The sequence below is a fragment of the Dromiciops gliroides genome, chromosome 3 (genome assembly GCF_019393635.1).
Source record: "Dromiciops gliroides isolate mDroGli1 chromosome 3, mDroGli1.pri, whole genome shotgun sequence".
Classification (NCBI taxonomy): domain Eukaryota; kingdom Metazoa; phylum Chordata; class Mammalia; order Microbiotheria; family Microbiotheriidae; genus Dromiciops; species Dromiciops gliroides.
This window is the reverse complement of record NC_057863.1, coordinates 573,461,273-573,488,089: the sequence shown is the minus strand read 5'-3', so window position 1 is coordinate 573,488,089 and position 26,817 is coordinate 573,461,273. Positions and strand designations below refer to the sequence as shown.

The window sequence follows — 26,817 nt, the reverse complement described above, 5'->3', positions numbered from 1 at the left end:
ATGTTAAAACTTCCCCCGAAGTTACCAGATTCCTAAACTATCTGCAATTTACTCATTATGATTCAGCCTCCCATTGCCAAGGTCACCCTGCTCCAAGGCTGATGGCTTAAAGTATGGCTCAAACGGTCAGCTTCAGGGTGGAAGCTGTCAATGAAGCTTTCCAAGAAGCTCACCTTCTTGAGTTAGACCTTGAAATGTTTCATACCCCGAAAGAAATCAATTCTTGTTACCATTATTATTGCTTTATTATTCATTAACCAATAGTAATAGGATAACAATGGAAACAAGTTTAGGATAAATAACTCCTTTCTCCAAATTAATTCTCTCTCTCTCTCTCTCCTCTCATTCTTTTTCTTTCTTTTCCTCTGCTCTCATTATCTTTCATTCTTTCATTCTCTCTCTCCTCTCATTCTTTTTCTTTCTTTTCCTCTGCTCTCATTATCTTTCATTCTCTCTCCTCTCATTCTTTTTCTCTTTTCCTCTGCTCTCATTATCTTTCATTCTCTTGCTTTTTCTTTCTCATTCACTCCTTCCTCTCTCCTTCTGTTCCTTCTGTTTTTCATACACACACACACACACACACACACACACACACACACACACAGAACATACTTCCCATAGATCATTTCTTCCCTGTGGATACTCTGTTCAGTGGTACAAAAAGTGGTATGAAAACAGGCCAAGGGTTGAAGGCAGGGAGTGAGGACACAGACTAGGAGATTGACTGAGATTCCGTAGTTTTGTCCTCACTCTCATGCTTCTTTTAGATCACCAACTTCTCTATGCTCAGTGTGCTTGTGGTTTCATCTTCTTCATTTGACCCAAAATATCCAGGCAAGTCAAGCATCCTTTGCTCTAGCTCAGTAAGGCCAAAAGAAGTATTGTCATAGAAAGCATATTCTGGGTGTGCTGGGAAGCTCTGACACTTGTCTCTTCTGTACTGGGAGGGACTCAAAGGGCTGACCCTCTGGTAGCTATCCTTGGGGACAGTTGGGGAGGGCTGTTTCCTTGAAATGCTCTTGTGACTCGGGGATGGTCCCCTCCTGTGTCTGTGGGATTCAGCTCTCTCTGTGCCATTGACCAGTCCTGCTAGACGGTCATTGATCAAGTCAGGTTTCCTAGCTGGAAGCCCCATGGGGTGGGACTTGGGGAGAGGGCTAAATGGCTCATTGGCCATCTCAGTCCCCCGGGGATGCTCCAGCTTCTCAGGACATGGGTAGCCTCCCCGAGACCGAGCCCGAAATCTATCTTCTCCATGGTCCCAGGTTCGTGTCCTGGAATTATAGGCTGGAGCTTGTCGTGGAGTCAGAGTGGACATGCTCCTTTCCCTGAAGGGCCTGACTTGTTTGGCTTCATGGAAACTTGCAGTTCTCCTGAAATGGGAGTGCCGGGGATAGCTCCTTTCAGACTGGCCCCCTTTGCTGCCCACGTATTTCAGCTGTGATCTGCGAATGAGGGTCTGGCTGGGGCTCAGCGCAGGATTGGCCAGAGATGCATTAAAATCCAGCCTGGAGTGAGGCCTTTCCCCAGGGCTGATGGACGGTTGGTCCAAAAAAGGGGATTTGATTCTGAATTTGTTCACTGTGGCTTCTTCTGGGCTTTCTGGGTCTAAGGCAGCACTGGTGGCACCCTCCACAACCGTGTCAGTGAGAGGACTCTGAGACACATGGTACACTTTGGTCGTTTCCGTCAGACCCTTCTTTTTCATCTCCTTCAGCTGCTTTTGTGCGAGGCGGTAGCTAAAAAGAGGGGGGATTATCTTCTGGGCATTGGACTGAAAACTCTCACTGCCAGAGACTTCTTCCTCCGGAGTCAGCTGCACACTCCTCCGGTAGGTCAAAGGGATATTGATCTCTGCAGGGTTCCCCAAGGGTCCTTCACCCCCATCAGAGAAGCTGCCCCTCTGCTCACTCAGCTGACAGATGTTCTCTTCATCTGAGTTCTTCCGGAAGTTGGGGGAGTGGATTGAGTTGTGGCGTGCCGGGGCGCTGCACTTGGGAGCCCGGCCAAGCTTCCTCCACAGGGTAATGAGGACAGTGGCAATGATTATGAACAAGCACAGAGAGATCCCAGTAACAGTCACGATGTTATTAGCTTTCAGGGGGCTCTTGGGTTGGACAGGAGATGGGCTGGAAGGTTGGAAGGCTGAAAAATTAAAAAAAAAAATTAAGCTTTATTCACCAACGCTCTAAGTGACTGAGATTTTGATTAAATATCTGACAGCTAAGAAAGAAGTCAAATTGATATGTGAGAAATAATTATTAATAATCGACATCTTGGGAAGGTTCAGTACTCCCCTCTTCTTTCTAAGTCCTTCAGGTTTATTCTGAAAGATTTTACTAATAAGATTTAGACTCACTTTCTTGCATTACACCACACCTAGGTAGAAACTATTGTGTTCCAATCAACTTGGGTGGCCTTTTTTTTTGGTGAGGCAATTGGGGTTAAGTGACTTGCCCAGGGTCACACAGCTAGTAAGTGTCAAGTATCTGAATCCAGATTTGAACTCAGGTCCTCCTGACTCCAGGGTCAGTGCTCTATCCTCTAATGTCTTTTTTTGTTTGTTTTTTTGTGAGGCAATGGAGGTTAAGTGACTTGCCCAGGGTCACACACAGCTACTTAAGTGTCAAGTGTCTGAGGCCGGATTTTAACTCAGGTCCTCCTGAATCCAGGGCGGGTGCTTTATCCACTGCGCCACCTAGCTGCCCCCTCTAAATGTCTTTTTTTTTTTTAATAGAATTTTATTTTCCAAAATATATGTAAAAACTAACTTTTAACATCAATTTTTTAAAAACTTTGTGTTCCAACTTCTCTTCCCCCCCACCTCCATTCGCACCCCCCACCCACAAGAACTCAAGCAACTGACAAAGATTTTAGTGAGCTAAGTCAAGTATCCCAAGACTTCATTTTAATATAGCCCACCTTCAGTCATGTCAACCTATTAGATTTGATTGCTATTAACCAATAAGATTTGATTGCTATATGATGGACCACCATTTGAAGAGTATATAAACTGTGAGTCCACTGCCATTTTAGTCTTTGATCTGAGAGAGACTTCCATTGACCATCTTTTTATTAATAACCTGCCTTCCTTATTAATAAAATTATTAAATCACCCAGAAACTATGTCTCGTATTTTTATTCATCACAGATACAAACCAGGGTTCTTGGAATCGGCAATTGTTCCTATATGGATAATTCAACCTAAAAGTCCATCACTAAAGGAGAAGTTTATTTCAAAGACAAAGTGTCCCATAGACTGATCACATGATTACCAGAATAATGAAATAAGATAGGATGCCATGATAAGGACGCTGGGCTAGCATCTCTGCTTAGAAACCAGGATTTCTGCTCTTCCTACAGCACAAATCAAAAGAGAATAAGTGCTTGTTAAGCACTTAGTACAATGCCAGGCACATACCAGGAACTCAATATATGTTTGATCCTTTCCCCCTTCCCCTGAGAATAGCTTTTTAGGATGCCATTTTGAGATAAAAAATAAGGTTACCCAAATCAAATTTAAAACGGGAAGTGACAATGTCACAATTTCTCTCTCAGGTGGTTTTACTCAACTGTTTTTAGAGAATTTATTTTATAGGGGATGTTTTGGGGCACTTTTGTTCTCCTTTGATTCTTCTCATTTTTAAAATCTTTGTCAACTTTTCCCTTACTTCTGGTTCCCAACTTTGGAGACAGTGAAAATAAGGATGACTCTGGATTGAGAAGAACTAGCTTTAGCCCTTTTACCTGTGTGACCTTGGGCAGGTTAGATCACTTCCTTGCACCTCATTTTCCTCATTGGGACGAAACTAGACTATATGGCATCTGAGGTCCCCTGCAGCGATAAGTCTTAGTGATCTTAGGGTCTCTATTCCATTAAGCTGTCTGCCCCAGCTATCATAATCAAAACATTCTTTATCAATAAAAGGGAAGTAATCAATATTCCACTAGATGGGGCACTGATACAGCAGCCCTAAGCTGGCACAATCTCTTGCTGAACTAGACCAGCCAGTCAGTCAATCAACAAGTAGTTATTAGGTACTTACTATGAGCCAGGCATTGTGCTAAGTGGCCAAAAGAACATTCAGAACCAATGGAGTCAGGCTGCAGTGAGAAATATTATTTTAAAAGCTAAACAAAACTTTAAACCCCTAACCAAATGTTGATAGCTTAATAACACTTTTTTTTTTCCCTGAATGGTCACACTTTAGGATTATTGATTCTTCAGGATGTAGATTTCTTGAGGGCAGGGACTATCTCACTTTTGCATTTGAATCCCCGGTGCCTGGAACAGTGCTAACACATAAAAGGTGGTTTATAAATGTTTGCTGCTAGGTTAGTTGTACAGCAAATTCAGTGAAACTTGTGGCAAATGTATGACTTAGCTAGTTGTGTCCTCTTTTGAGTCAGAGACCTGGGATCAGACTCTGTCTTTGTCACTCATTAACCTTGGGCCTCAGCATCTCTTAGCTGCTTCATCTGTAAAGCTGAGGGCAATTGGATGAAATTATTTCCAAAGTCCTTTCCAACTTAAATCTATAAGACAACTTCCTTACAACCTATAGCTTGAAACTTTCCTGAAAACATTGTCATAGCCCATCTGTGGCTTACATTGGCTATAGCCGGGCAATAAGCATTTATTAGGTGACTACTATGTTCCAGGCATGATGATAAATGCTATGGATACCTAGGAAAAAAGATAATCTCTGCCCTCAAGGAGTTTACAGTCTAATGGAGGAGACAAGAAGCAAATAAATATAAGCAAGCTATGTATAAGATAAATAGGACATAATGGAAGAAAGGCACTAGAATTAAGAAAGATGGGGTGGAATTTTAGTTGGGGCTTGAAGTATATAGGAGATTGTTTGATGATCTGTGATGGATGGCCTGGGCATTGGTGTGTCCATTTCTAAAGCAGAGGAGTAAGGTAGGCAGGGAAAAAAATGTTTTCCAAAGGACTTCTGAGCTTTTTTGTCCATCTCAGAATTCAACAACAAAGGGCCTTAGTGCCAGAAATAATCTATAGCATTTGTCCTTCACACCCATTATAAATTACTATTATTATTTTTTTAGAGAGGCAATTGGGGTTAAGTGACTTGCCTAGGGTCACACAGCTAGTAAGTGTTAAGTGTCTGAGGCCAGATTTGAACTCAGGTACTCCTGACTCCAGGGCTGGTGCTCTATCTACTGTGTCATCTAGCTGCCCCACACCCATTATAAATTTAAAAATGTGTATGTAGTTACTACCTCTGGATGCAGGAGGATATTCCATTTCCTTTTCTTTTTTTTTTTTTTTTCGGGGCAATGGGGGTTAAGTGACTTGCCCAAGGTCACACAGCTAGTAAGTGTCAAATGTCTGAGGCCGAATTTGAACTCAGGAACTCCTGAATCCAGGGCCGGTGCTTTATCCACTGCGCCACCTAGCCGCCCCTGATATTCCATTTCCTAAAAGAAGATTGTGAATATAGAGAAGATACCCCAGACATGGTTGCAAGTCTATGCATTACAGTGCAAATACCAGGTGGGAGACAGGACTGAGTGTTGTAGGCTGCGCATAATGTTGGATTTGATTGATGCATTGGTTAGTTTTGCTTAGCTGGGTTTTGTAAAGTGCTTAGCAGAGTGCCTGGCCCATAGTAAGTCCTATAATGTTAGCTATTATTGTTGTTGTTGTTGTTGTTGCTAATAATAATAAATTTAAAAGTATAAATATAAAGTCTGAAATGTAGAGCTACCTTTAAAAGTTAGTTGTGTATTGCAAAGCCCTGAGTAGGGATACATCAAAAGAATGGGATATCCCAGAATAAGATAAGGGGAACTTTAGTGAGGCCAGGTGGCACCTGGGTGAAGAGCTGTGGAGATTTAAGGCAACTCATAAAGAAAAATCAAGGGAAGAGAGTCTGTATCATACAAGAGAAAGAAGGTAGAGGGAGGCACACAAAGGTCATGAAAAAAGACCAAGAAGGGAAGACACAGGGAGGAGAGCTAAAATGTTGGATCCAAAGTGCTTAATGGGAAACATGACCTGTTAGAGATGCCTGTAACAGAAAAAAAAGAGGAAATACAAAAGAACAGTATACATACAGTGATTGAATGAGGAGAGCAGGGCCTATGTCACAGACTGGAAAGAGAAACTAGTGAAAGAATTTCCTAAAGTTAAAGACACCAAGGACAAGGAGACCAGTTGAGTCAGTGAGGAAAGTGGCTGTCAGGTCAGTAAAGTTTTGGAGAAAGGCCGGGTGAAAGCTAGAAAGAACAGGAAAGAACTCTACTCCTTGAGACACAAGAGGGTCAGGCCAAAGGTGGTCCTTTGATCTAGAACTAGAGAATAGAATCACAGTGGTTCTGAAAGGATGAACTATAAAACCAAGGGCCTAAAGGAGAAGTTTATAGACTAAAAAGGAATGACAAAGAGGAACACTTGGAAGGGACTACTTAGATCTGATGCAAACTAAGCAAAGTTAACTGAGAAATATGTATTTGAAACTTCTTATTACCAGCAAAATATTTACTTGGTACCTATTGATTTCCATTTCTGAAATTTTCTCATATTAAGTTGAGTTGTACTCTTAAACTCTGTGAGGATGTATATGTGCTGAATTGCAGGATACAAGATAGAAAAGAAGACAGCAGCACAAAGAGGAACATTCTGATGAGGAGGGAAAGGGAGAATGTTTTTTAAAAGAGATAAGTGTGACTGCATAGAGAATCCCCCAACCAACTTATGTTTATGATTTTTTTTTAGCAGGGCAATGAGGGTTAAGTGACTTGCCCAGGGTCACACAGCAAATAAGTGACTAAGGACAGAGTTGAACTCAGGAAGATGAATCTTCCTGACACTCTATCCACTGTGCCACCTAGCTACCCTGCAGAGATAAATAACAGGAGATAAATCCAAAAGTGTGGCATTGTCCAGCAAGAGTAATGTCAAAAGTATTAAATCTGAGAATGAGCTAAGGCTGGTGAGGAAGGAAAAGAGGCCTGTTTTTAAGCTGTCTCAGAAAAAGGAGAAAGATAGAAGGCACAAGACTTCTATTCAAAGTCGATGGCACCATAGCAAATGAAGGAACTGCTTGAAGCTTATTTTCTCTAATATTCTATTTTTTGTTTTTCAGGGCAATGAGAGTTAAGTGACTTGCCCAGGGTCAAACAGCTAGTAAGTGTCAAGTGTCTGAGGCCAGATTTGAACTAAGATCCTCCTGAATGCAGGGCCAGTGCTCTATCCCCTGTGCCACCTAGCTGCCCCTGCTTGAAGCTTATTTTACTTGTTTTCTCTGCCGAGAAGATTGGTCTTTGGACCACAAGAGACAAAAGAAAAATGGCTATTAGGAAGCTGATAACCAAGACAAATAAGGTGAGGTAGGAGAGTGTCTAGTCCCTCTTGTCACTTGCTCCAGATGAGCTATATTCTTGGGTGCTCAAAGGATGTGATCTTTAAAAGAATTTAGAGAACTGGAAGGGAGAGGCAGCATGGCAGAAGCCCTAATGATGTCCTGATTTTCAAAAATACAAGGAGGTGAGCCTGACTTCGATTATTGACAAGATTCTAGAATCTACCAGGATATTTAGCAAACATTTCAAGAAGAAAGCAGTGACCACAAAAGATCAGCATGGATTCCTCAAGAGCAGATCACGCGGACCTGTTGGGACTGATATGCGGTGAAGTAAGCAAAACCAGAAGAGCAATACACACAGTGGCTATAATAACATCAATGAAAACAACCCTGAAAGGCAGCCAAACTCTGACTAATTGTAAGGACCAATTTTGGCCCCAGAGAAAAGACCATGAAACTTTCTTCCCTCATCTTGGTAGAAAGGTGGAGAACAATGGATACATAATGTCACATACGTTAGTAGATGACAGGACTACGTTGGCTGCATTTACTTAACTGTTCTCTTTTGTCACAAGACAGGGTTCAGTAATGGTGTAAGGGGGGAAGATGGGGATATTGGGAAATTCTGTGATGGACATTAATAAAACTTAAGAAGGTGGGTTGGGATGGTTAGAGAATCTAGAGAGTTGGGAAAAGGTCAGGACACAGGAGTTTGGCCTTCAATGTAAGAAATAGTCTCTCTTCTTAGCTTTGTTGCAGAAAAAGAGGGAATTTAAGATGATTTGCCTAGAGACAAGATGGGGTGCTTTGCCCTGTTTTGTGACGCGGTGGTGGTCTTGACTCTCTACTCTGGTTTATGTATCTCTTTACCACTATATTCAGACTAGTGACATGAAGGAGTAGGGGGGAAAATCTTCCAAAGAACTACAACAAAAATCCCCAGGAAAAAAGATTTGTCATGCTTTCCCTTCCACCCCTTTCCTTCTACCTACCACAGGGCAATCCTTCACATCTTTAATTCAATTACATCTCCTTGTCATTTCGCTCTCTTTTGTATCCTATACTCTTTGCTTGGCACCAGATTGGACAGATACTCTTCATAGCTGTGTGCCATATTAGATGACGGTGATTATGGACAATGTCACTAGGACCAGGTCTGTCTGATTGCCACTTCAGGTATTAGAATAGTTCAGGACAGGGCAGCTAGGTGGCACAGTGGATAAAGCACTGGCCCTGGATTCAGGAGGACCTGAATTCAAATCCAGCCTCAGACACTTAGCTGTGTGACCCTGGGCAAGTCACTTAACCCCCACTGCCCTGCAAAAAAATAGAAAAAAAAATAAAAACAAAAAAAGAATAGTTCAGGACACAGTGCTGCCTGGGCCTGATCTCTGTTCCCACCCGAGACCTCCATGAGTGCCATGCCCGGTGTGTTGGGCACACAGGAAGTATACCTACTAAAGCATTCCTCCAAAGAGCACAAGGAGGTGTCTGTGGATTTTCCAACACAGCCGGGCTTGGAAGGGGAGGAGGTGAGACAGATCCGCTGCCGATCTCGTACGCCATCACCACATGTTACGCTGCATGGGTTCCAGGCCTGCCATTGGCTCCATGCTTCTGTGAATACATAAGATCAAGTATGTGACACCCTGTCCGCTCAGTAAAGTTAAGAAGCTCCCCTTTACTGGGGAGAAGCATAAAGGGGGACTTATGAGGAAATTCTAATACTGTCACACTGGATCATAGATTTAGTCCCCCCCCACCCCCACCCCCTTAATTTTTTATATGAAGAAATTAAGACACAGAGAAGGCCAGGCCACACAAGGCAGAATTTGGATTTAAGTGCTCCTTACTCTGAGTCCAGAGTCCTATCTACTATATCACACTGCCTTCTGGGAAGACAAAAAAAGGCTACCATCTTGTTGACAAGTTCACTTTCAAACTATAAACAGGCAACACTGCAGTGCACTGACAGTGGGAATCAATTGACAAAAAAATTTGAAAAATCCAGCCATGAGTCCCTAGAGCCACCAAACCAGAACTCTCTTATAACACCTGTGGCCCATGGAAACAGACCAACACTGCCTACCAGAGCTTAGCCAATCCAGCCAGACCTTACTTCTGCTCATCAGCTTACAGAGAATCCCATAGCAACCCCCAGTGTTGGGTAGATGCACTCTTGAGCTAGCCAGGAGGTACTTTCTTTGGGATGAGTCATGGAACTTGAATTCTTGGCCCCTTCTGGTAATTAAAAGTCTCTGGGGACTTTCACAAGAGCTGGAGCATTTACAAACTAATTCCCTGGGCCGGCTCCAACTCAGGTGTGGTAATTATGTTCCATCCAGCATTTCAACAGAACCCAGCTTTGTGCTCTACCTACTGGGTATCACGGTGGGGCCAGAGAAGAACTGAAAATGTAGTTTTTCTTTTGTCGTTGTTGTTGTTGTTTTGGGATTTGGTCTCTATTTTGCCCAGGCTTGAAGTGCAATGGCCACCCACAAGTCCAGTGATCCCAGGATTGATCCCAGAATTGCTCCATTTCTGACCTGAGCTGGTTTGCCCCTACTTAGTCAGCCTGGTGGCTCCCTATTCTTGGGGGTCCACCATACTGGTTCTGGATTTAGAATGGGTCCCTACTGCAGCTCAGAGCTCCCAACTCAGGTGATCCATCAGCCTTCCCTCTCTCCCCCCCAGCAGCAGGGATTTCTGGAGTGTGCCCCTACACACCCAAGGAATGTGGTTTAGTGTTTTTTTTCCCCCTACAAAATCTCAGAATGAAAAGGGTCTTCAGAGGCAGTCTAGTCCAACCTGTAACCAAGCAGGAATTCCCTCTACGACATCCAGCCTTTGCTTGAGAGGAGAATTGACGCCCTCACTACCATTTTGGTATAGCCTTGATTGTTGGCAGTTTTTCCTCAGCTCAACCCTAAATATATCTCTTAGCAACTTCTACCCAGTGCTCCTGCTTCTATTCTTTGGGTCCAAACTGAACAAGTGCAATCCATATTCCACATAACTACCCGTCAAATAATTGAAGACAGCATTTGTGTACTCCTGGTGTCTTCTTTAGGCTCAACACCCTATGTTCCTTCTTTCCCAGGCCCCTAGGGATCCTAAGAGCTTTGGCATTATATCAATACTTGCCTTCAAAAGGTGACTAAAAATCCATTTCTTATGAAGTGTCTTGTATATAAAAGCTCTATGCAAGTTCAGTATCATATTACTGGTGTTCTATTATACTATATTATATACTATTATGCTATAATATATTATGCTATATTACATAATAATTACATTATATGATATGCTAATATATGCTATTACACTATACTTTTAAAATAATATACTATTATTGGCGTTTTCTTTCTTCTTTTTTTAAATCTTCAGAGAATAAATGCCGCTTCGGTGAAAGGTAAAGCGGAACCTCAGCCAACATATATTTGTCCTCTTGATACTTATGTGTTTTCAACTTTTGACTACAGAACAATAAAACGAATTCCATAAAAGCCATACACACAAAGCAGCCTGGTTAGTTTTTGGTCACGCCACTCTATACATATGTGTGAAACAAGTTGGGCTGGCTTTTTATACTCTGAACCAGCTGCAAAAGCAAAAGACTCATTTATATTATTTCTTTAATCTTTTAAAAACCGCATATAAATGCAGGAATCATTAAGTATGGGTCAGTTAACCCAGGTGATGCATTTTAAACTGAAAAGTAAGGATTCAATTAGCAGGTGCTTGCAAAATAAGAGGTTCCTATGCAGAATAATCCCTTCCTTCCCACTCCGATCCCCCCTCTTTCCACAGGAATATAAAATCATGAACTGGGCCTGGCAATAACATTTTTAAAGGGCGCACGTGGGGCAGCAAGGTGGCATAGTGAATAGAGCACTGTCCCTGGATTCAGGAGAACCTGAGTTCAAATCCGGCCTCAGACACTTTACACTTACTAGCTGTGTGACCCTGGGCAAGTCACTTAACCCCAATTGCCTCACCAATATTTTTTTTTTTTAAAAAACACTAAACAAAAGGGTGCACATAATCTGCCTGCAAATTGGGAAGTGCAGATTCCCTTCCACCCCCATACAATACAAAGGAATTAGTCTCAGAAAAGGTTTGATGCTATGATTTTTTTTTTTTTTGCTCCAGAGACCAGTAACATCTAAACAAGATATATTTATAAGACATTCTAATGGAAATGGGAAAGTCCTACTGAAAGGCTGTGATTATTATTTAGTACAATCTGAAGCTAGGGATAAAGAGTCCTTTTCTTTATCTACTGTGCCGGTTGTTAAGGAGTTCCCACATACATGTGCCTCTCTCAAGTAATAAATCCAGTCACAATCCGCGTCTCCTAGACTTGTGATGTTGTTTTTGGTTAACATGGGGAAGTCTTGTGGGAATACTAGTAATGGAAGAGTGTATGTGATGACAGAAGACAGAATGGCCAGAACCAGGTCTGATTCTCATTTTTAGACTTTTTCGGGGGGAAGGAGAATGGTTGTGATTATTCCTATACATCCACTGAGTGTGAACTGAATGAGAAACCCTCAGTTATGCCCTGAAGGAGCTTACAGCCTGGAGTGCCTAAGATGTATACAGAAAAGGAGGCACAGGCACACACACACACACACAATCATCCCATTACCAGAAGAATCTAAGAATTGGAGTCACTGCTGAGCTAGTGGTTTATGGAACACCTTTCGTCTACTGCTACGGAGGAGTGTGGTATCTGGGGAGAATTCAACTGAGATGCCATATTGACTGGCTGCCTAGAGCATTAGTTTATATTTTTAAAATAAATAAGGAAAAGGGCAGAAAAAAGAATTCAGTCCAGTTACCCTTGAACTTCTGGTTTAGTAAAAGGAAGCCTTAAAATTACTGTAAAAAATCTGTTCCTAGATCTACTGGGAATGAAAACTCATGGCTCAGTCATGTGGATTCTAAATTAATATTTATTTGCGAAGGTGGGCAATTTACGGTGCACAAAAGACTGTAAAATCCACTTAGTCTTTAGTTCTTTTTACCACTCCTAATTATGTAATTATGTTCTGTTTTATTTAAGGAGTTTGGTGGTATGCTGTGATGAAGATAACTGAACTCCAGGCAAAACATTATATAATAGAGTACTTGTATTCATTTTTTTTTAATATTGCTTCTAAGATCCAACTACCTTCACTATACTCCTACTCTGATATCTCATTATGATGTGAAGGTGACTTGTTTTTTGTTGGTTTTTAAATTTTGTCATTTATGCCTTTTGTTTTTTATACCACAGTTATTTCCCAACTAACCTGGTGCCTCTTTCTCTGCCTCCAAACACATATCAACCTTCCCTTGTAATAACTAATTACAGGTTTTTGGAAGCATGAGGGTAGTAGAAAGAATCTGACTCTAAAGTCAGAGGATCTGGGTTCAAATCTCCCTTCTGATGCTTTCTTTCTGTGTGACCTTCAACAAAAGACTTAACTTCTCTACTCCTTAGTCTTTAGAGTCCTTAGTCTCTACTCATTTTTCTCATCTGTAAAATGAAGGGATTGAATTAAAAGGCCTCTGAGCTTCCTTCCAGTTAAAGATCTATGCCAACTGGAAGGTCTTTTTTCATTCAAGTATAGATCTGGTGATGTAATAGATGCCTGTCATCTGACTACAATCCTAGCTAAGTACAAAGGGCGTTAATCACCAAAAGACCAACCACCAGGTAAAGAATTTTTGTTTGTAGGAAGTAATAAAGATCATCCACTAAGGCACAGAAGGACTATGACCTCGGAAGGAACAAGCCCATTTGATAAAATCACTGATACATTGAAGTCTTGGATCTACAAGAAGAAAACATCCAATTAAAATGGCTGCATTTTTCTAAATTATGATGGGAATTAGGCATGGCCTTTTCAGATAAGGGAAAAGAGAGATCAATAAAGCTTAGCAAGACGTGCCGAGAATGAAGATTCAGCTCTGAGTTTCAATCCCAGCTCTGCCACAGACTTTCCAAAGTAAATCACTTTTAGTGGAGCTTCTTGACTATTTATTCAATCTCCCTGCCTTCCAAAATAAGGAGAATAATAATGCAAATTGGGTTCCTGGAAGGAATAAATGATAAAATGGATATGCCACACTTAGAAATTTAAGGAATGCTAAGCAATAAAGCCAACTACTGGGAAAGTGCCAGTTCAAGACATTATGAGAAATAAAAGAGATTGCAATACCAACCTATAGTTCTCTGGATCACCATGCACTCCTCCCTCGAGGAAAAATGGGTTTTGCTTGAAAAGCTGAACTCAAAACAGTATTTATTTTTCCCCATGGCAAACAAAGTACAGTTAAATGCTGTTTTGCTGGCCCCTAGAGGCACGATGTTTTCAGCCAACCAAGTAGGTCTTTCCCCAGAATGTCTGGGAGTGTCCTTATATACAACGACCGATCCTTGGGCAAAAGTACATGGAGGGGGCACAATCATCACATCCACCAAGGACTCGCACGTTAGTTCTGGCAATGTCACCAGCTGGTAGCCGAATCTTCGGACCAAGTCAACGGGTCCTATTGAGGTAATGACGGATTCAGTATCATGCAGTTTCAGTAACACAGTGGCAAAGGCTTGTGAGCCAATGGGAGCACAGTCAAAGTCTACCCACTGAACTGGAGCAAGGCTAATCCTTTTGCTAATTCTTATTTCCAGCGGTTGACTGCTTTCTTTCAGCTCCGAAATGCTGTTGGTAAAGATGATTTCTACCAAAATGTCAGGTCTGTCCATAGTGAAAGTGCACAGCGGCTGATTTGTAAAAAGTCCCACCTGCAAGGTGCCTCCTGTTGCCTTTGATGTCTGATTGAAATCAATGTGGAACACAGGCCATTCCACCTTCAGAAAGGCATGCTTCTCCTGCAAGGGGACTCCGGTGCTATTGTCCATTTTTGCTGGACTTGGTACGAACCAATAGTCACCAGCCTCCCTGAAATAGAAACACTCAAACTCCAGTGTGCCTTGGGACTGGTTGGTCAGGAGGTATTTGGTGGTGATGGTCTGATTTTTGCTGGCATCCAGCAGCAGGACAGACACATTCCTCATTGTTGCATTATTTCCATCAGGATACTGGAAATCTACAGACACGGTGTTGTTGCTTAAAGCTACGTGACCTGGCTGCCCCAAGAGGAAGAACTCAGCTTCACCAAGGACTGAAAGGAAGCGACAAAGAAAGTGTTTAATAATCCAGATTGAATATTTACAGCTACCAGTACATGGGTGAGAAAGATAAATGGGAGAAAAATACTCACAATCATTTTAAGAGCTCTATTGTTTGATGACCTTCAGTCAACTTGATTCAGTTCAACTCTACAGATAATTGGCATCACAGGCTAAGCAAAGGGGAAAACGCACCAGCCAAAGCATGAAGATGTTCAGTGCAGATGCCGACACTGAGAGCTTAAACACTGTGGAATTGGATCAAAGGCTGGACTCTGGCCAGCTGATTTAGAGGCATCCAAAGAAGAAAAGGGCTGCCTTGGGAGGGAGGTCCACAGACTCTAACCATGAGATTCTCTGGTTTAACCTTTCTGTGCTCCCATTCCATTCAGTCTTTATTGGAAAAAACAATGAGATTATTGCATGCAATAAAGTAATCTCCCTTCATATGCATGTACATATATATGTATATATGTATGTATGTACATATGTAGAGACACACAAATACATAAGCATATGTGAAACAGGGGAAATAATTTAAAATTTTAGACGGAAAAAAGGCAAATATTATTTCTGGCACTAACCATCTTTGTTATTGTTCAGTTGTTTCAGTTGTGTCTGACTCCTCGTGGTCCTATTTGGGGTTTTCTTGGCAAAGATACTGGAGTGCTTTGCTATTTCCTTTTCCAGCTCATTTTATAGATGAGGGACTGAGGCAAATGGAGATAAGTAACTTATCTGGGGTCACACAGCTAGGAAGTATATGAGGCCAGATTGGAACTCAGGAAGATGAGTTTTCCTAACTTGAGGCCCATCACTCTATTCACTGTGCCATCTAGCTGATTACTCGGGCTTGGGATTTCTTGGGTAACCATAATTTATGTATAGGAAAGATATTTGTTTAAGTAATAAAACCATAGACTTTTGAGGTTTGAAAGGACAATAGAGGTTATTTAATCATTTTACAGATGAGAAAACTGAGGCCCAGTGGCATAGCTCAGGTCTCCTGCAAGTCTGTAAAGAATCAACTGTGTTAGTAGTAAATAACATTAGTAATGTACTGTTTGATAAACCCAAAGACTCGAGCTTCTGGGATAGGAACTCAGTATTTGACAAAAACTGCTGGGAAAACTGGAAGATAGTATGGCAGAAATTAGGCATAGACCAAAATCTTACACCTTATACTAAAATAAGGTCAAAATAGGTACATGATTTAAACATAAAAGATGATACCATAGGTAAATTAGGAGAGGAAGGAATAGTCTACTTTTCAGATCTTTGGAAAGGAGAACAATTTATGACCAAACAAGGGAGAGAGAATATTATGAAATACAAAATGGATGATTTTGATTACATTAAATTAAAAAGGTTTTGTACAAACAGAAGTAATGCATCCAAAATTAGAAGGGAGGCAGAAAGATGGGAAACAATTTTTATGGCCAGTACTTCTGATAAAGGCCTCATTTCTAAAATATATTGGGAACTAAATCAAATTTATAAGAATGCAAGTCATTCCCCAATTGAGAAATGGTCAAAGGATATGAACAGGCAGTCTTCTGATGAAGAAATCAAAGCTATCTATTGCCATATGAAAAAATGCTCTAGGGGCAGCTAGGTGGCGCAGTGGATAGAGCACTAGCCCTGGAGTCAGGAGTACCTGGGTTCAAATTCGGCCTCAGACACTTAACACTTACTAGCTGTGTGACCCTGGGCAAGCCACTTAACCCCAATTGCCTCACTAAAAAAAAAAAAAAATTCTCTAAATCACTATTGATTAGAGAAATGCAAATTAAAACAACTCTGAGGTACCACCTGACACCTATCATATTGGCTAATATGACAAAAAAGGAAAATAATAAATGTTGGAGAAGCTGTGGGAAAATTGGAACACTAATGATGGAGCTGTGAACTGATCCAACCATTCTGGAGAGCAATTTGGAATTATGCCCAAAGGGCGATAAAGCTGTGCATACCCTTTGACCCAGCAATACCACTTTTGGGTCTTTTGCCCAAAGAGATCATAAAAAGGGAAAAGGACCCACATGTACAAAAATATTTATAGCTGCTCTTTTTGTGGTGGCAAGGAATTGGAAATTGAGGGGCTGCCAATCAACTGAGGAATGGCTGAACAAGTTGTGGCATATGAATGTAATGGAATTCTATTGTGCTGTAAGAAACGATGAGCAGGCGGATTTCAGAGAAACCTGGAAGGACTTGCATGAACTGATGATGAGTGAGATGAGCAGAACCAGAAGAACATTGTACACAGTATCATCACCATTATGTGTTGATCAACTGTGATAGACTTGATTCTTCTCACCAATACAATGGTATAAGAAAATTCCAAAGGACTCATGATGGAAAAGGCTCTCCAAATCCAGAAAAAAGAAAAAGAACTGTGTAATATGGATGCAGATTGAACCATACTATTTCTTTTGTTTTTGGTGCTTTTGCTCTGATTCTTCTCTTATAACATGACTAATGCAGAAATATGTTTAATGTTATTGTATATATATAGATATAACCTATATCAGATTACCTGGTGTCTTGGGGAGGGGGAGAGGGAGGGAGAAAAATTTGAAATTAGAAATCTTATAAAAACAAATATTGAAAACTATCTCTACATGTAACTGAAAAATAATAAAATACTTTTATAATTTTTTTTAAAAAAAGAATCAACTGTGTTATATCACTGTAAATGAAAAGGAGAAAAAACTAAAATTGATTTGAAACTCAGTTTCCTGAATAGATGGTTCAAAGGATTCTGCTATGCTGGGAATTTTTGCCAGCAAAGAAACTAGCATCAGGCTAGCTGGATGTGGTGCTGAATTTTGGATGGGTATATAACGTTGGTGCTTTGTTCTGCCAGGCTAATAAAAGCGACATTTACAAAATCCAGTAAGGAATGAATGTGTACTGTGATGTTTTTAAGTATAAGTTAACTAATCTTCCCTCTGAAGATGTTGGTGACTTTATCGTAAACAGCCTTATTGTAAACAGGACAGATACACAGTCTCTCAAAGATTTAGTCATATCTTTTTTTTTTTAATCTAACTCGACTTGAAAGTAAATCGTAGAAAGAGAACCCACTGCCACAACACACAAGTATCCTTGTTTCTCTTTTGAAATGTATCCAAACACATATCACAGGAGACAAAATCTGGCTTGGTAACAATTAGCCGTAACCCTGCTGGGATGCGATTTCATTCTAGAAATGAGAACTCTACAGCTTCTAAAGAATACTTATTCTGTTCTAAAAGGTCCAGGCAGATGTATGAACTGATTTCTCATACTATTCAAATCATTCATAGGATGAAACAGGAAAACAGTGTGATTTTATGCCTTCAGTTTACCCTCCTTTTCTCATGTTCTTCATGTATTGTTTTCCAATTTGAAAAGTATTTTAAGATAGTTTGGGAGGGTTTGGGGGGTTTTGTTTTGGTTTTGTTTTGGGTTTTTTTGTGCTCATTTTTCTCCCAACTGTCTCATGATACTGTCCTTAGAAAATCAATGATGATGAAATGGCAAGGTGAAAAGTCAATCAAGCACATTATATCAATGAGTCAGTCAACTAGCATTTTAAAAATACCTATCATGTGCTAGGTACTGTGCTAAGCACTATTATTTTAAAGTAAAGCAGCCAGGTGGCAGGTGGTACAGTGGGATAGGATGCCAGCCCTGGTGGAGTCAAGAGTCATCTTCCTGAGTTCCCATTTGACTTCAGACACTTACTAGCCATGTGACCCTGGGCAAGTCACTTAAGCCTGTTTGCCTCAGTTTCTTCATGTATAAAATGAACCAGAGAAGGAAATGGCAAACCACTCCAGCATCTTTGCCAAGAAAACCCCAAATGGGGTCACAAAGAGTCAGATATGACTGAATAACAAACAACAACAAATCAGCTTTCTGATTTTAGTGTCAGTTGTCTCCTATTTCACACTTTTCCGTACTCCCAAAGGGGCTGATCTATTCTTAATTGTGACCCTCAAATGTGAAAAAAAAAAACCACTCCAAAATCAAGCCACCCAACAATCAGTCGTGAACACCTAACATCTGTGACTGTAACCTCTGGATGTACACAGTTGATCTTACTCAATGGGAATCAGCCTTTTACACTCTCAGGTTATGTGAAACATCACTATACAACATGCTAAATAGACTCTTGGTCATCATTTAATTGAAAATGATGAGAGGATAAAGTTGCATTGTTCTTTTATTTTAGGCAAGGCAACAATGGAGGGAAATCCTCCATTTGCCCGATGACGATAAAAGATTAAAAAGGAAAAAATGAAATTTTAAAAATTAAAAATTTTTTAAAAGGCTCAAAAGGGTGATAGGAGTAGATGGAACCTAAAAAGGGGGGGGTCCCAACAAATCACATTTATTCTGTCACTAACATTCAGGATGATTTACATTCTTCTCCCAATGGTAGCTCAATTATTTTTTGAACCAATTTTGAAATAAATTCCTCCTTTACTTTCAATTACTTAGACATTTACGTGGTATTTTGAAATCACCAAAAGAACCAAAAGAATCGTGGGGTTTTTTAAGTTGTTACTTCTCAAGTTGCAGACAAGTTTTCTCCTAAATGCCATGATCTCTCATGCTTCAAAAGGTTTCATCAATCAGTATAACTAAGCTTGTAAATTTTATATTTAAATCCTTTTTTAAAGTTTCATATGTATGTGCATGTTGTACTCACCATAGTCACAGAGTACCACTAATAGTAGATTTGAAAAGTCTTTCAACATTTGTTTCATTCTGATTAGCAGCACCCCAAGTCCTTGGACTCCTCATGTCCTTTCTCACACCCAAGTCACGTGTACTTTTCTCAAGAATACCTGCAATTACAACTTCAGAAAATGATAGCCTTAATGAGTACAGTTCATAAAGTTAAAGTCCCATGAACAGTCAAACATTCATTTTCTCTTAAATAAATGTGACTCCATTTCCTTCCTTTTATCTCATTATAAATAAGTCACCTATTTAAGAACTGTGGCACAATAGAGAGAGCAGGGCCTGGAGTCAGGAAGACTCATCTTCCTGAGTTCAAATCTAACCTTAGACACTTAATAGCTGTGTGATCCTAAGCAAGTCACTTTATCTTGTGTGCCTTAGTTTCTTCATCTATAAAATGAGCTGGAGAAGGAAATGACAAACCACTCTGATATCTCTGTCAAGAAAATCACAAATGGGGTCATGAAGAGTTGGGCACAACTGAAACAACTGAACAACAACAACTTAAGAACCTGGCAGAAAAACCTAGAAGATTATTGTTGTTTGTTCTTCATTTTCGAAGAAGACTGATGACATCGTGAGTGATATCTTGACTTGTGAGCTAACTGGATTTAAGTAAGGCAGAGTTGCACAGTCATCAGCCTCATTCTATCTTCCTGAGTTATAGAAGTCTAGTGGCAGGACCAGTCAAAATGACTGGTGTCAAATACTGGGGAGGTCAAGAAGGAAAACCAACTCCACTTCTTAATGGATTGTAAAAGTAAAACTCTAGTCTTATGTTTCTGGCCTCATACATTGGCCCATTAGAGCTGAATCAGTATTACATTTAATCTGCTACATAGTTTTTGCTGATAAAAAATAATGGCCAGAATTTTTTCATTTTGTAATGTTCTGTTTTCCCCCAATTATATATATATATATACATACATACATATATACATACACACACACACATATATATATATATATATATATTTTAGTGAGGCAATTGGGGTTAAGTGACTTGCCCAGGGTCACACAGCTAGTAAGTGTTAAGTATCTGAGGCCAGATTTGAACTCAGGTCCTCCTGACTCCAGGGCCAGTGCTCTATCCACTGTGCCACCTAGCTGCCCCCCCACCCAATTACATTTTAAAACAATTTTTTAGCTTTTAAAAAAAAATTGAGTTCAAATTCTATCCCTCCCTCTCCACCTCTTCCTGAGACAGTAAGCAATCTGATATAATTTATACATGTGCAAATCATGTCAAATATTTCCATATTAATCATTTTGTATGAGAAGACTTGAGTATGAAAGAAAAAAGGAAGGAAGGAAGGGAAAAATAGCCTGCTTCAGGCTGTATTCAGATAGTGTCAGTTCCTTCTCTGAAGATTGATAGTATACTTCATCATGAGTCCTTTGGAACTGTCTTGGATCATTGTATTGCTGGGATTAGCTAAATTATTCACAGTTCTTCATCATACTGTAAGGGCTAAAATTCTAGCTATACTGTCTAAAATATCTAATGAGTGGTCGCCAATAAATTATAAGCTTTAGCAAGAGTTAGACTTTTAAGCATTTATTAAGGAGAATAAGAATTTGGTAAAGAAAGAGAGAAAGGCCTACATTCATCTATCTATTAAAGGGAGAGTGCATTTTTAGCTCCCTTCTCCACCAGAGTCCTCAAGAAAGAGAGTCAGAGTGCCAGGCTCCCCCTTCTTCCTCCCACAAGCAAATGTCACTTCCTGATGCCAAAGAAAAGATGCATGGTCTTGCCCTCAGAGACCTTCACCTCATGGTGGAGCTTTTCTACAGTAAGTCTCCAGCAGGTGGCATCATTCCAATCGTTACAATACAATGTTGCTGTTACTGTGTACAATGTTCTCCTGGTTCTGCTCACTTCACTTTGCATCAGTTTATGTAAGTCTTTCTAGGTTTTTCTGAAATCTGCCTGGTCATCATTTCTTATAGCAGAGTAATATTCCATCACATTCATATATCACAGCTTGTTTAGCCATTCCCCAATTGATGGGTATCCTCTTGATTTCCATTTCTTAGCCACAGCCACCACAACAAGAACTGAATAGCCAACATTTATAAAGCAATAGAAAGTTTGTAAAGCAAAAATAAGAAGAAGAAGAAAAAGAAAAAGAAAGAAAATTTGCAAAGCACTTTGCATATACTATCCCATTTAATCTTCACAATAGTCCTCTGTGAGGTAGTTGCTATTATTAGCTCCATTTTACAGAAGAAGAAACTGAGGCTGAGGGCAAATGACTTGCCCAGGCTAGCTAAGTGTCTGAGGCAGGATTCAAACCAAACTGAACCATAGCTACTGATTTTTTGGATAAAATAACAATTTTACAAATAATTATTAAGCTAGATTGTTAGTTTATTTTGAGGAGCATTTGGATCTCTTGTCTTTTTCTTGCCCTTGGTGCTTTACACATAGACTTGCAATCTGGGTTTGGTACAGGAATGGATGACATTTTTGTAGTTCCAAACAACCAGACTTCTTTAAGGTGATATAATCTAAAGAAGGAACAAATGAATAGCAATTATTTTATAATCTAAAAATGAAATATATTTACTGGTTTTTCTTTTGTCAGTTGCTGTTACTGAAGCATAACAGTAGATGGATGATTCATGCACTATCCATCCATCCATCCATTCATTCATTTGTTCATTCATTTGTTTATCTATTTATCTGTTTATTTATTTATTTTGCCGACCACCTGGGAAAGCAGGTAAAGTCTGGGCTACCTGTGGCTCAGAATGATCTGAATGAGAAGCTGTCTTTCTAGAATCAGATCAGACTATTTGACTGTAGCATAAGATCTAAGGTGTTTGGGGGTCCATAACTTCTGAGAAAAAAAAATCTGCCTTTTGGCCTGTTAATTATACATATGTATATAATACACATATTATATGCATGTAATACATATTATATACATATATATTGTACATGTGTGTATATATTTATAAAAATATTTATAGGTTGGTTTTTAAAGTTCCCCATTATTAGCACTTGACATTTTAAAAATGTATTTGTATATTTTTGTAAAAAACATTTATAGGTTGGTTTTAAAGTTTCCCATTATTAGCACTTGACATTGAAATATATATGTATATATATGCATTTGACATTGAAATACATATACATATATATGTAAAAAACCTTTAAAGGTTGGTTTTAAAGCCCCCACCCATTATTAGCACTTGACATTTAAATATATATGTATGTGTGTGTATTTGTTAAAACACTTATAAGCTGGTTTTAAAGCCCCCTATTATTAGCACTTGATATTTAAAATATATATGTATGTATATAATACATAAGTATCTTTCATAGCTCCTAGAGCCAAGAAACACTTCAATCTCCAAAATGATATGTAAATCCAGTTTTTCTCAGGAATGGATTACTCCCTATTTTAGGGGAAAAAAGAGATATTGACATCAAAATTTATCTTTTTCATTGAACAATAGTGGGTTAAAAGAAAACCCAGATATTTTCCAGCACTCAAAGTAGCAGAAATTTGGATGGGCAATTAGAGCGAAATAAAAGCTCTCCTAGCCAGAACAGTGGAATCCTCCACAGAATTGCTCCCCTTCACATCTGAAACATGGATGGGGCAACATTGCCACAGGATGCAGATGGGACCTTCACAGAAAGCATCATTACGATCATGTGCCAGGATAAGGCTTCATGGATTAAGATGATGTGTATCTGATATTCAACAAGGTGGATTGGGGAAAATCATCCAATTCCCAAAAGTTGTGCAGTTTTGCTAGAAACCTCCAGTTTCCTAGTCAAGACCATTTAAAAAGAATGCCCTGATGGATTGAATGCTGGTGACTGTGATGACAGCAGATGACCAACCTGCTCACCTCTTCATATGATGTAAGTCTTTCTGAGGCTTGTAGTTTATGCCTATCACGTGGTATAACCTGGAGAAATTCCAGTCAGAGCCTCTGTGATATATACAAAAGAGAAGGAGTATGTTCAGGCTTCTAGAAGTAAATGTGGAAATTCTGCTAACTAGAACACCAACCAAAAACTAATAGGACATCGGAAAAAAAGAAAGGACTATTAAGAGGAAGAAAAGAAGTTTGCTGATTGCTTTTTCTCATTCATTTCCTTTTTAGCTCATTCTTACTGCATTTCTTCTAACTTACTGTATATACCCACCACTGTGCCATTTTTGAATGTTTAAATTTCTTTTAAGGAAAAGGGAATGTTGTTATGTATACTATTTGTATAAATATACACTCACATTTACAGAAAAAGTAATTCCAAATGTATATGTTGGGAATGGGGAAAGAAGCTGTTTGTAAATACTCTGACTGGCCAAAGTATCAAGCCAAAAAAAAAAATCTGCTTGGACCAAAAGTAAAAGTTAGAGACCCCACAGGCTTCTAACTGGGGGGAAGAAACTAATCCTTGAGTAGTTTCCACAATACAAATGTAAATAATGTGACCTTTTCAGTGACATCTACAACAGAGGAAAAAATTATTTTTGCCCCTTCTGAAAAGAAACACTTAAATTGGCAGAATTGGAGAAAAAGTCTAATTCCAGAGATGGAAGTCTAAATCCAATGTTTCCACAGGATTATGCTCATCCTCATCCTCATCCACACTGGTGATGTCATCAATATAGGGAACTCCCTGTTTAGGAACTCCTTCTACCGTTGCAGATCAGCACCTCCTAGTAACTTATTATAGAACTTTGGAGAGGGGTGAGAAGGGATGGGGAACTAGAAGATTTTAAGAAAGTTGCCCCATAGAGTCTTACTTGATGGAGGTCTTATTTCATGCTCTGTATGGTCAAATTTGGTTTGCTTTCCATGTGCTGTCCTTCATTTAAGAGCATTCCTGGTGGACAGGTTTGTATACCTGCTCTGTATAAGGCCAGTTCACCTTTACTCCATGTCCTAAAGGTTGTTGTTAAGTTGTGTCCAGCTCTTTGTAACTCCATGAACTGTAGCATGCCAATGCTGCCCATGGAGTTTTCTTGGCAAAGATACTGGAGTGGCTTGACATTTCCTTCTCCAGTGGATTAAGGCAAACAGAGGTTAAGTGACTTGCCCAGGGTCACATCAGTGTCTGAGGCTGAATTTGAAGTCAGGTCTTCCTGATTCTAGGCCCAGTGCTCTACACAGCAAGCCATCCAACCCCCTCACTCTTAAGGTACACAAGGCAAATCTACATTTTAGGGGTGATCCTTTGCTATATGTCTTCTAAAATGTTTATCCATTATCACAAGGTTCTCTTAAAATCACTTTCATCTGCCTTCCACATAGTGCTTAACATAGGCTGAAGTTCTTATATAGCCATTCAATGCTTTATGTCCCAAAGATGTTTCCTTTTTCAGTATTCAGAGCTCTAGGATTCCATCTGTTTGGGTAATCCCTGGGCTGATTGATAAAGCTCCACTTTGGTAGAGAAAGTCTTCATGAGTTGTGAACAAATAAGTTCATCACCTGGTGATGAATCACTCCAAATGGAGCTAGCGTGGTCCTCAGAGAACAAACCAGTAGTCTGTCCATACCTTCCTACTTTGATAAAAGCCTCACAAAGTTTGGACCTATCTGGCATAGCCTACCTAGGAGAACCCAAGGTTACCTGCACAACATAACACCAGACTAGGGGAGGTCACCTAGTATTAAATTCTCTCAACGTCTCCACAGGATTATGCTCATCCTCATCCCCATCCACACTGGTGATTTCACCAATATAGGGAACTCCCTGTTTAGGAACTCCTTATACCGTTGCAGATCAGCACCTCCTAGTAACATTATAGAACTTCGAAGAGGTGTGAGAAGAGATGGGGAACTAGAAGATTTTAAGTGTGACTTGCTAGTGATCAAAAGCCTAGTATGTATCAGAACAGAACCTGAATGGAAGTCATCCGACCCCACTACCCTATATTGCCCCTTACAAGACACAATTTTAAATCTCAGCTACGAAAGTTGGATAACTACATAGAGTTTGGGTATTTCTGATTTCAACCAAGGTCTACTGCCCGTTGCACATGCCAAAGAGAATGTGGAGGTAGAATCTTATGCACTTGTTCGTGCGTATGTGGTGTGTGTGTGTGTGTGTGTGTGTGTGTGTGTGTGTGTGTGTGTGTGTTTGTGTAAGATATGTCCTCTTCCAGGAAAAGGCACATGGGAAGATAAAGAGAATGGGAACGGGGCAGCAGGGAAAGGAAAGAAAAAAAGGGGAAAATCATCAAGATAAAAACCTCACTTGAAGTTTTTGATGTGCAAATTCGCTTTTGGAGGAAAAGGCAGCTGTGATTCAGATAAAATTTCTGAACGCAGCAAGGAAGTTCCAGTAAATCCACACGTAACCAGGTGGGCACCACGCACCCCAACGCGAAAGCGCACAACTCCCCAAGTGCCAGGAGGCTGAGAGCTACGCTTGCACTGGATTACTTCATAGAAAAAGGCAGGCAGACAGCCAGGACTCTTACCTCCACAAACTGCAACCTTTCAGTACTCTGCTGGGATGTCTGGGCTCTTCTCCTGGGCAAAAGCGCTTGGTGTTCTTAGCCAGGGCGACCTGAGAGCAGACACTGAAGCCAACCCCGCTTGCTCCGCCTGGAGGGACGTCTTGGCCCTGCGGCTGCCCCCGGAGCATCTGGGAGTCAGTCCTTCCTCCCTCCGCACCTCCCCGAGCTCAAGCTAACTGGGTAGCCAGCAAACAGGAAAGAGGAGAGCGAGGAACGCCCTGCCCTGTTCAGCCCCGGCCCGGCCCGGCCGGCACGCCCCGCCCGCAGACTGCCCTCGGCAGCTGGCTGCCGTGGGTGGGAGGAAAGGAGAGAGGGAGAGGGCGGGCGCGCAAAATAGGGAAGCTTCATGTGTGTGTTTCTTTTTTTTTTTTTCTGCTGTGCATCGTATCCTTTCCTCCTCCCACCCCCTTGCCCTGCAGGAAACTGGACAGGAAATATACAGGACCGTAGAGAATTCTGCCTCCTGTCTCCCCACCTCCCAGACGTACTGAGCAGCCAAGCCCAAAGTCAGCACTTTACCCTTCTTCAGTTAAGGGCACTCCCCGAGTCGAGTCGGAGCCAGAAGCCTTAGACTTGACCCCACTCTATCCATCCCTGGGAGTTTCAATCGGAGTCAGCAGTGATCCATCAAGACCTTTGCGAATTCTAACAATTACCTCTCTCCATAAAACTTTTTCTTTTTTTAAGACGGGAAAGTAAATCTAGCGGGAGTGTTTTTTTCTCTTGTTGAGTGGAGAATGCTGCCAAGCCTGAATGCCAATTTCTGGGCACTGGTCTGATCCGACCACGGGAACTCTGACATCCTGTGCTTGTAAGGGTTTCCTGATGAAGCAGAAGAAATGGGATTTCCCAGCAGGAAAACCAGGGAAGTGGCCCTCAATTGAAGGGAGATTCTCGGATGTGGTTGGAGGGCTAAGAAAAACATCAATCATTTTCGAATTCTGTATCTTTTTTAAAAGTTCAGAAATAACTCCTTAAGGTTAAAATGCAGTTATCATGTCATAGGATGGGGAGGAAGAGACTTAAAACCAGTATGTACCTTAAGCAACATCTTGGTTAAAAGTACAAGGCA

The 26,817-nt window shown here is 40.5% G+C and overlaps 1 protein-coding gene across 4 annotated transcripts; it reads right to left on the bottom strand.

Moving 5' to 3' along the window:
- Positions 1-566: 566 nt before the first annotated feature.
- Positions 567-25,986, bottom strand: THSD1 (thrombospondin type 1 domain containing 1). 4 transcript variants are annotated; one of them, XM_043995063.1, is made up of 5 exons: positions 25,707-25,986; positions 19,217-19,367; positions 13,548-14,507; positions 8,793-8,951; positions 567-2,145 (listed from the first exon to the last, which is right to left on the bottom strand). In XM_043995063.1, exons 2-5 carry the CDS (start codon positions 19,272-19,274, stop codon positions 764-766), a joined length of 2,559 nt encoding a protein of 852 aa, XP_043850998.1. In that variant the 5' UTR covers positions 19,275-19,367; positions 25,707-25,986; the 3' UTR covers positions 567-763. The 4 variants fall into 4 exon arrangements, with proteins under 4 accessions (XP_043850998.1, XP_043850999.1, XP_043851000.1 ...); XM_043995064.1 differs by lacking the exon at positions 8,793-8,951; XM_043995065.1 differs by lacking the exon at positions 19,217-19,367.
- Between the last annotated feature and the right edge of the window lie 831 nt (positions 25,987-26,817).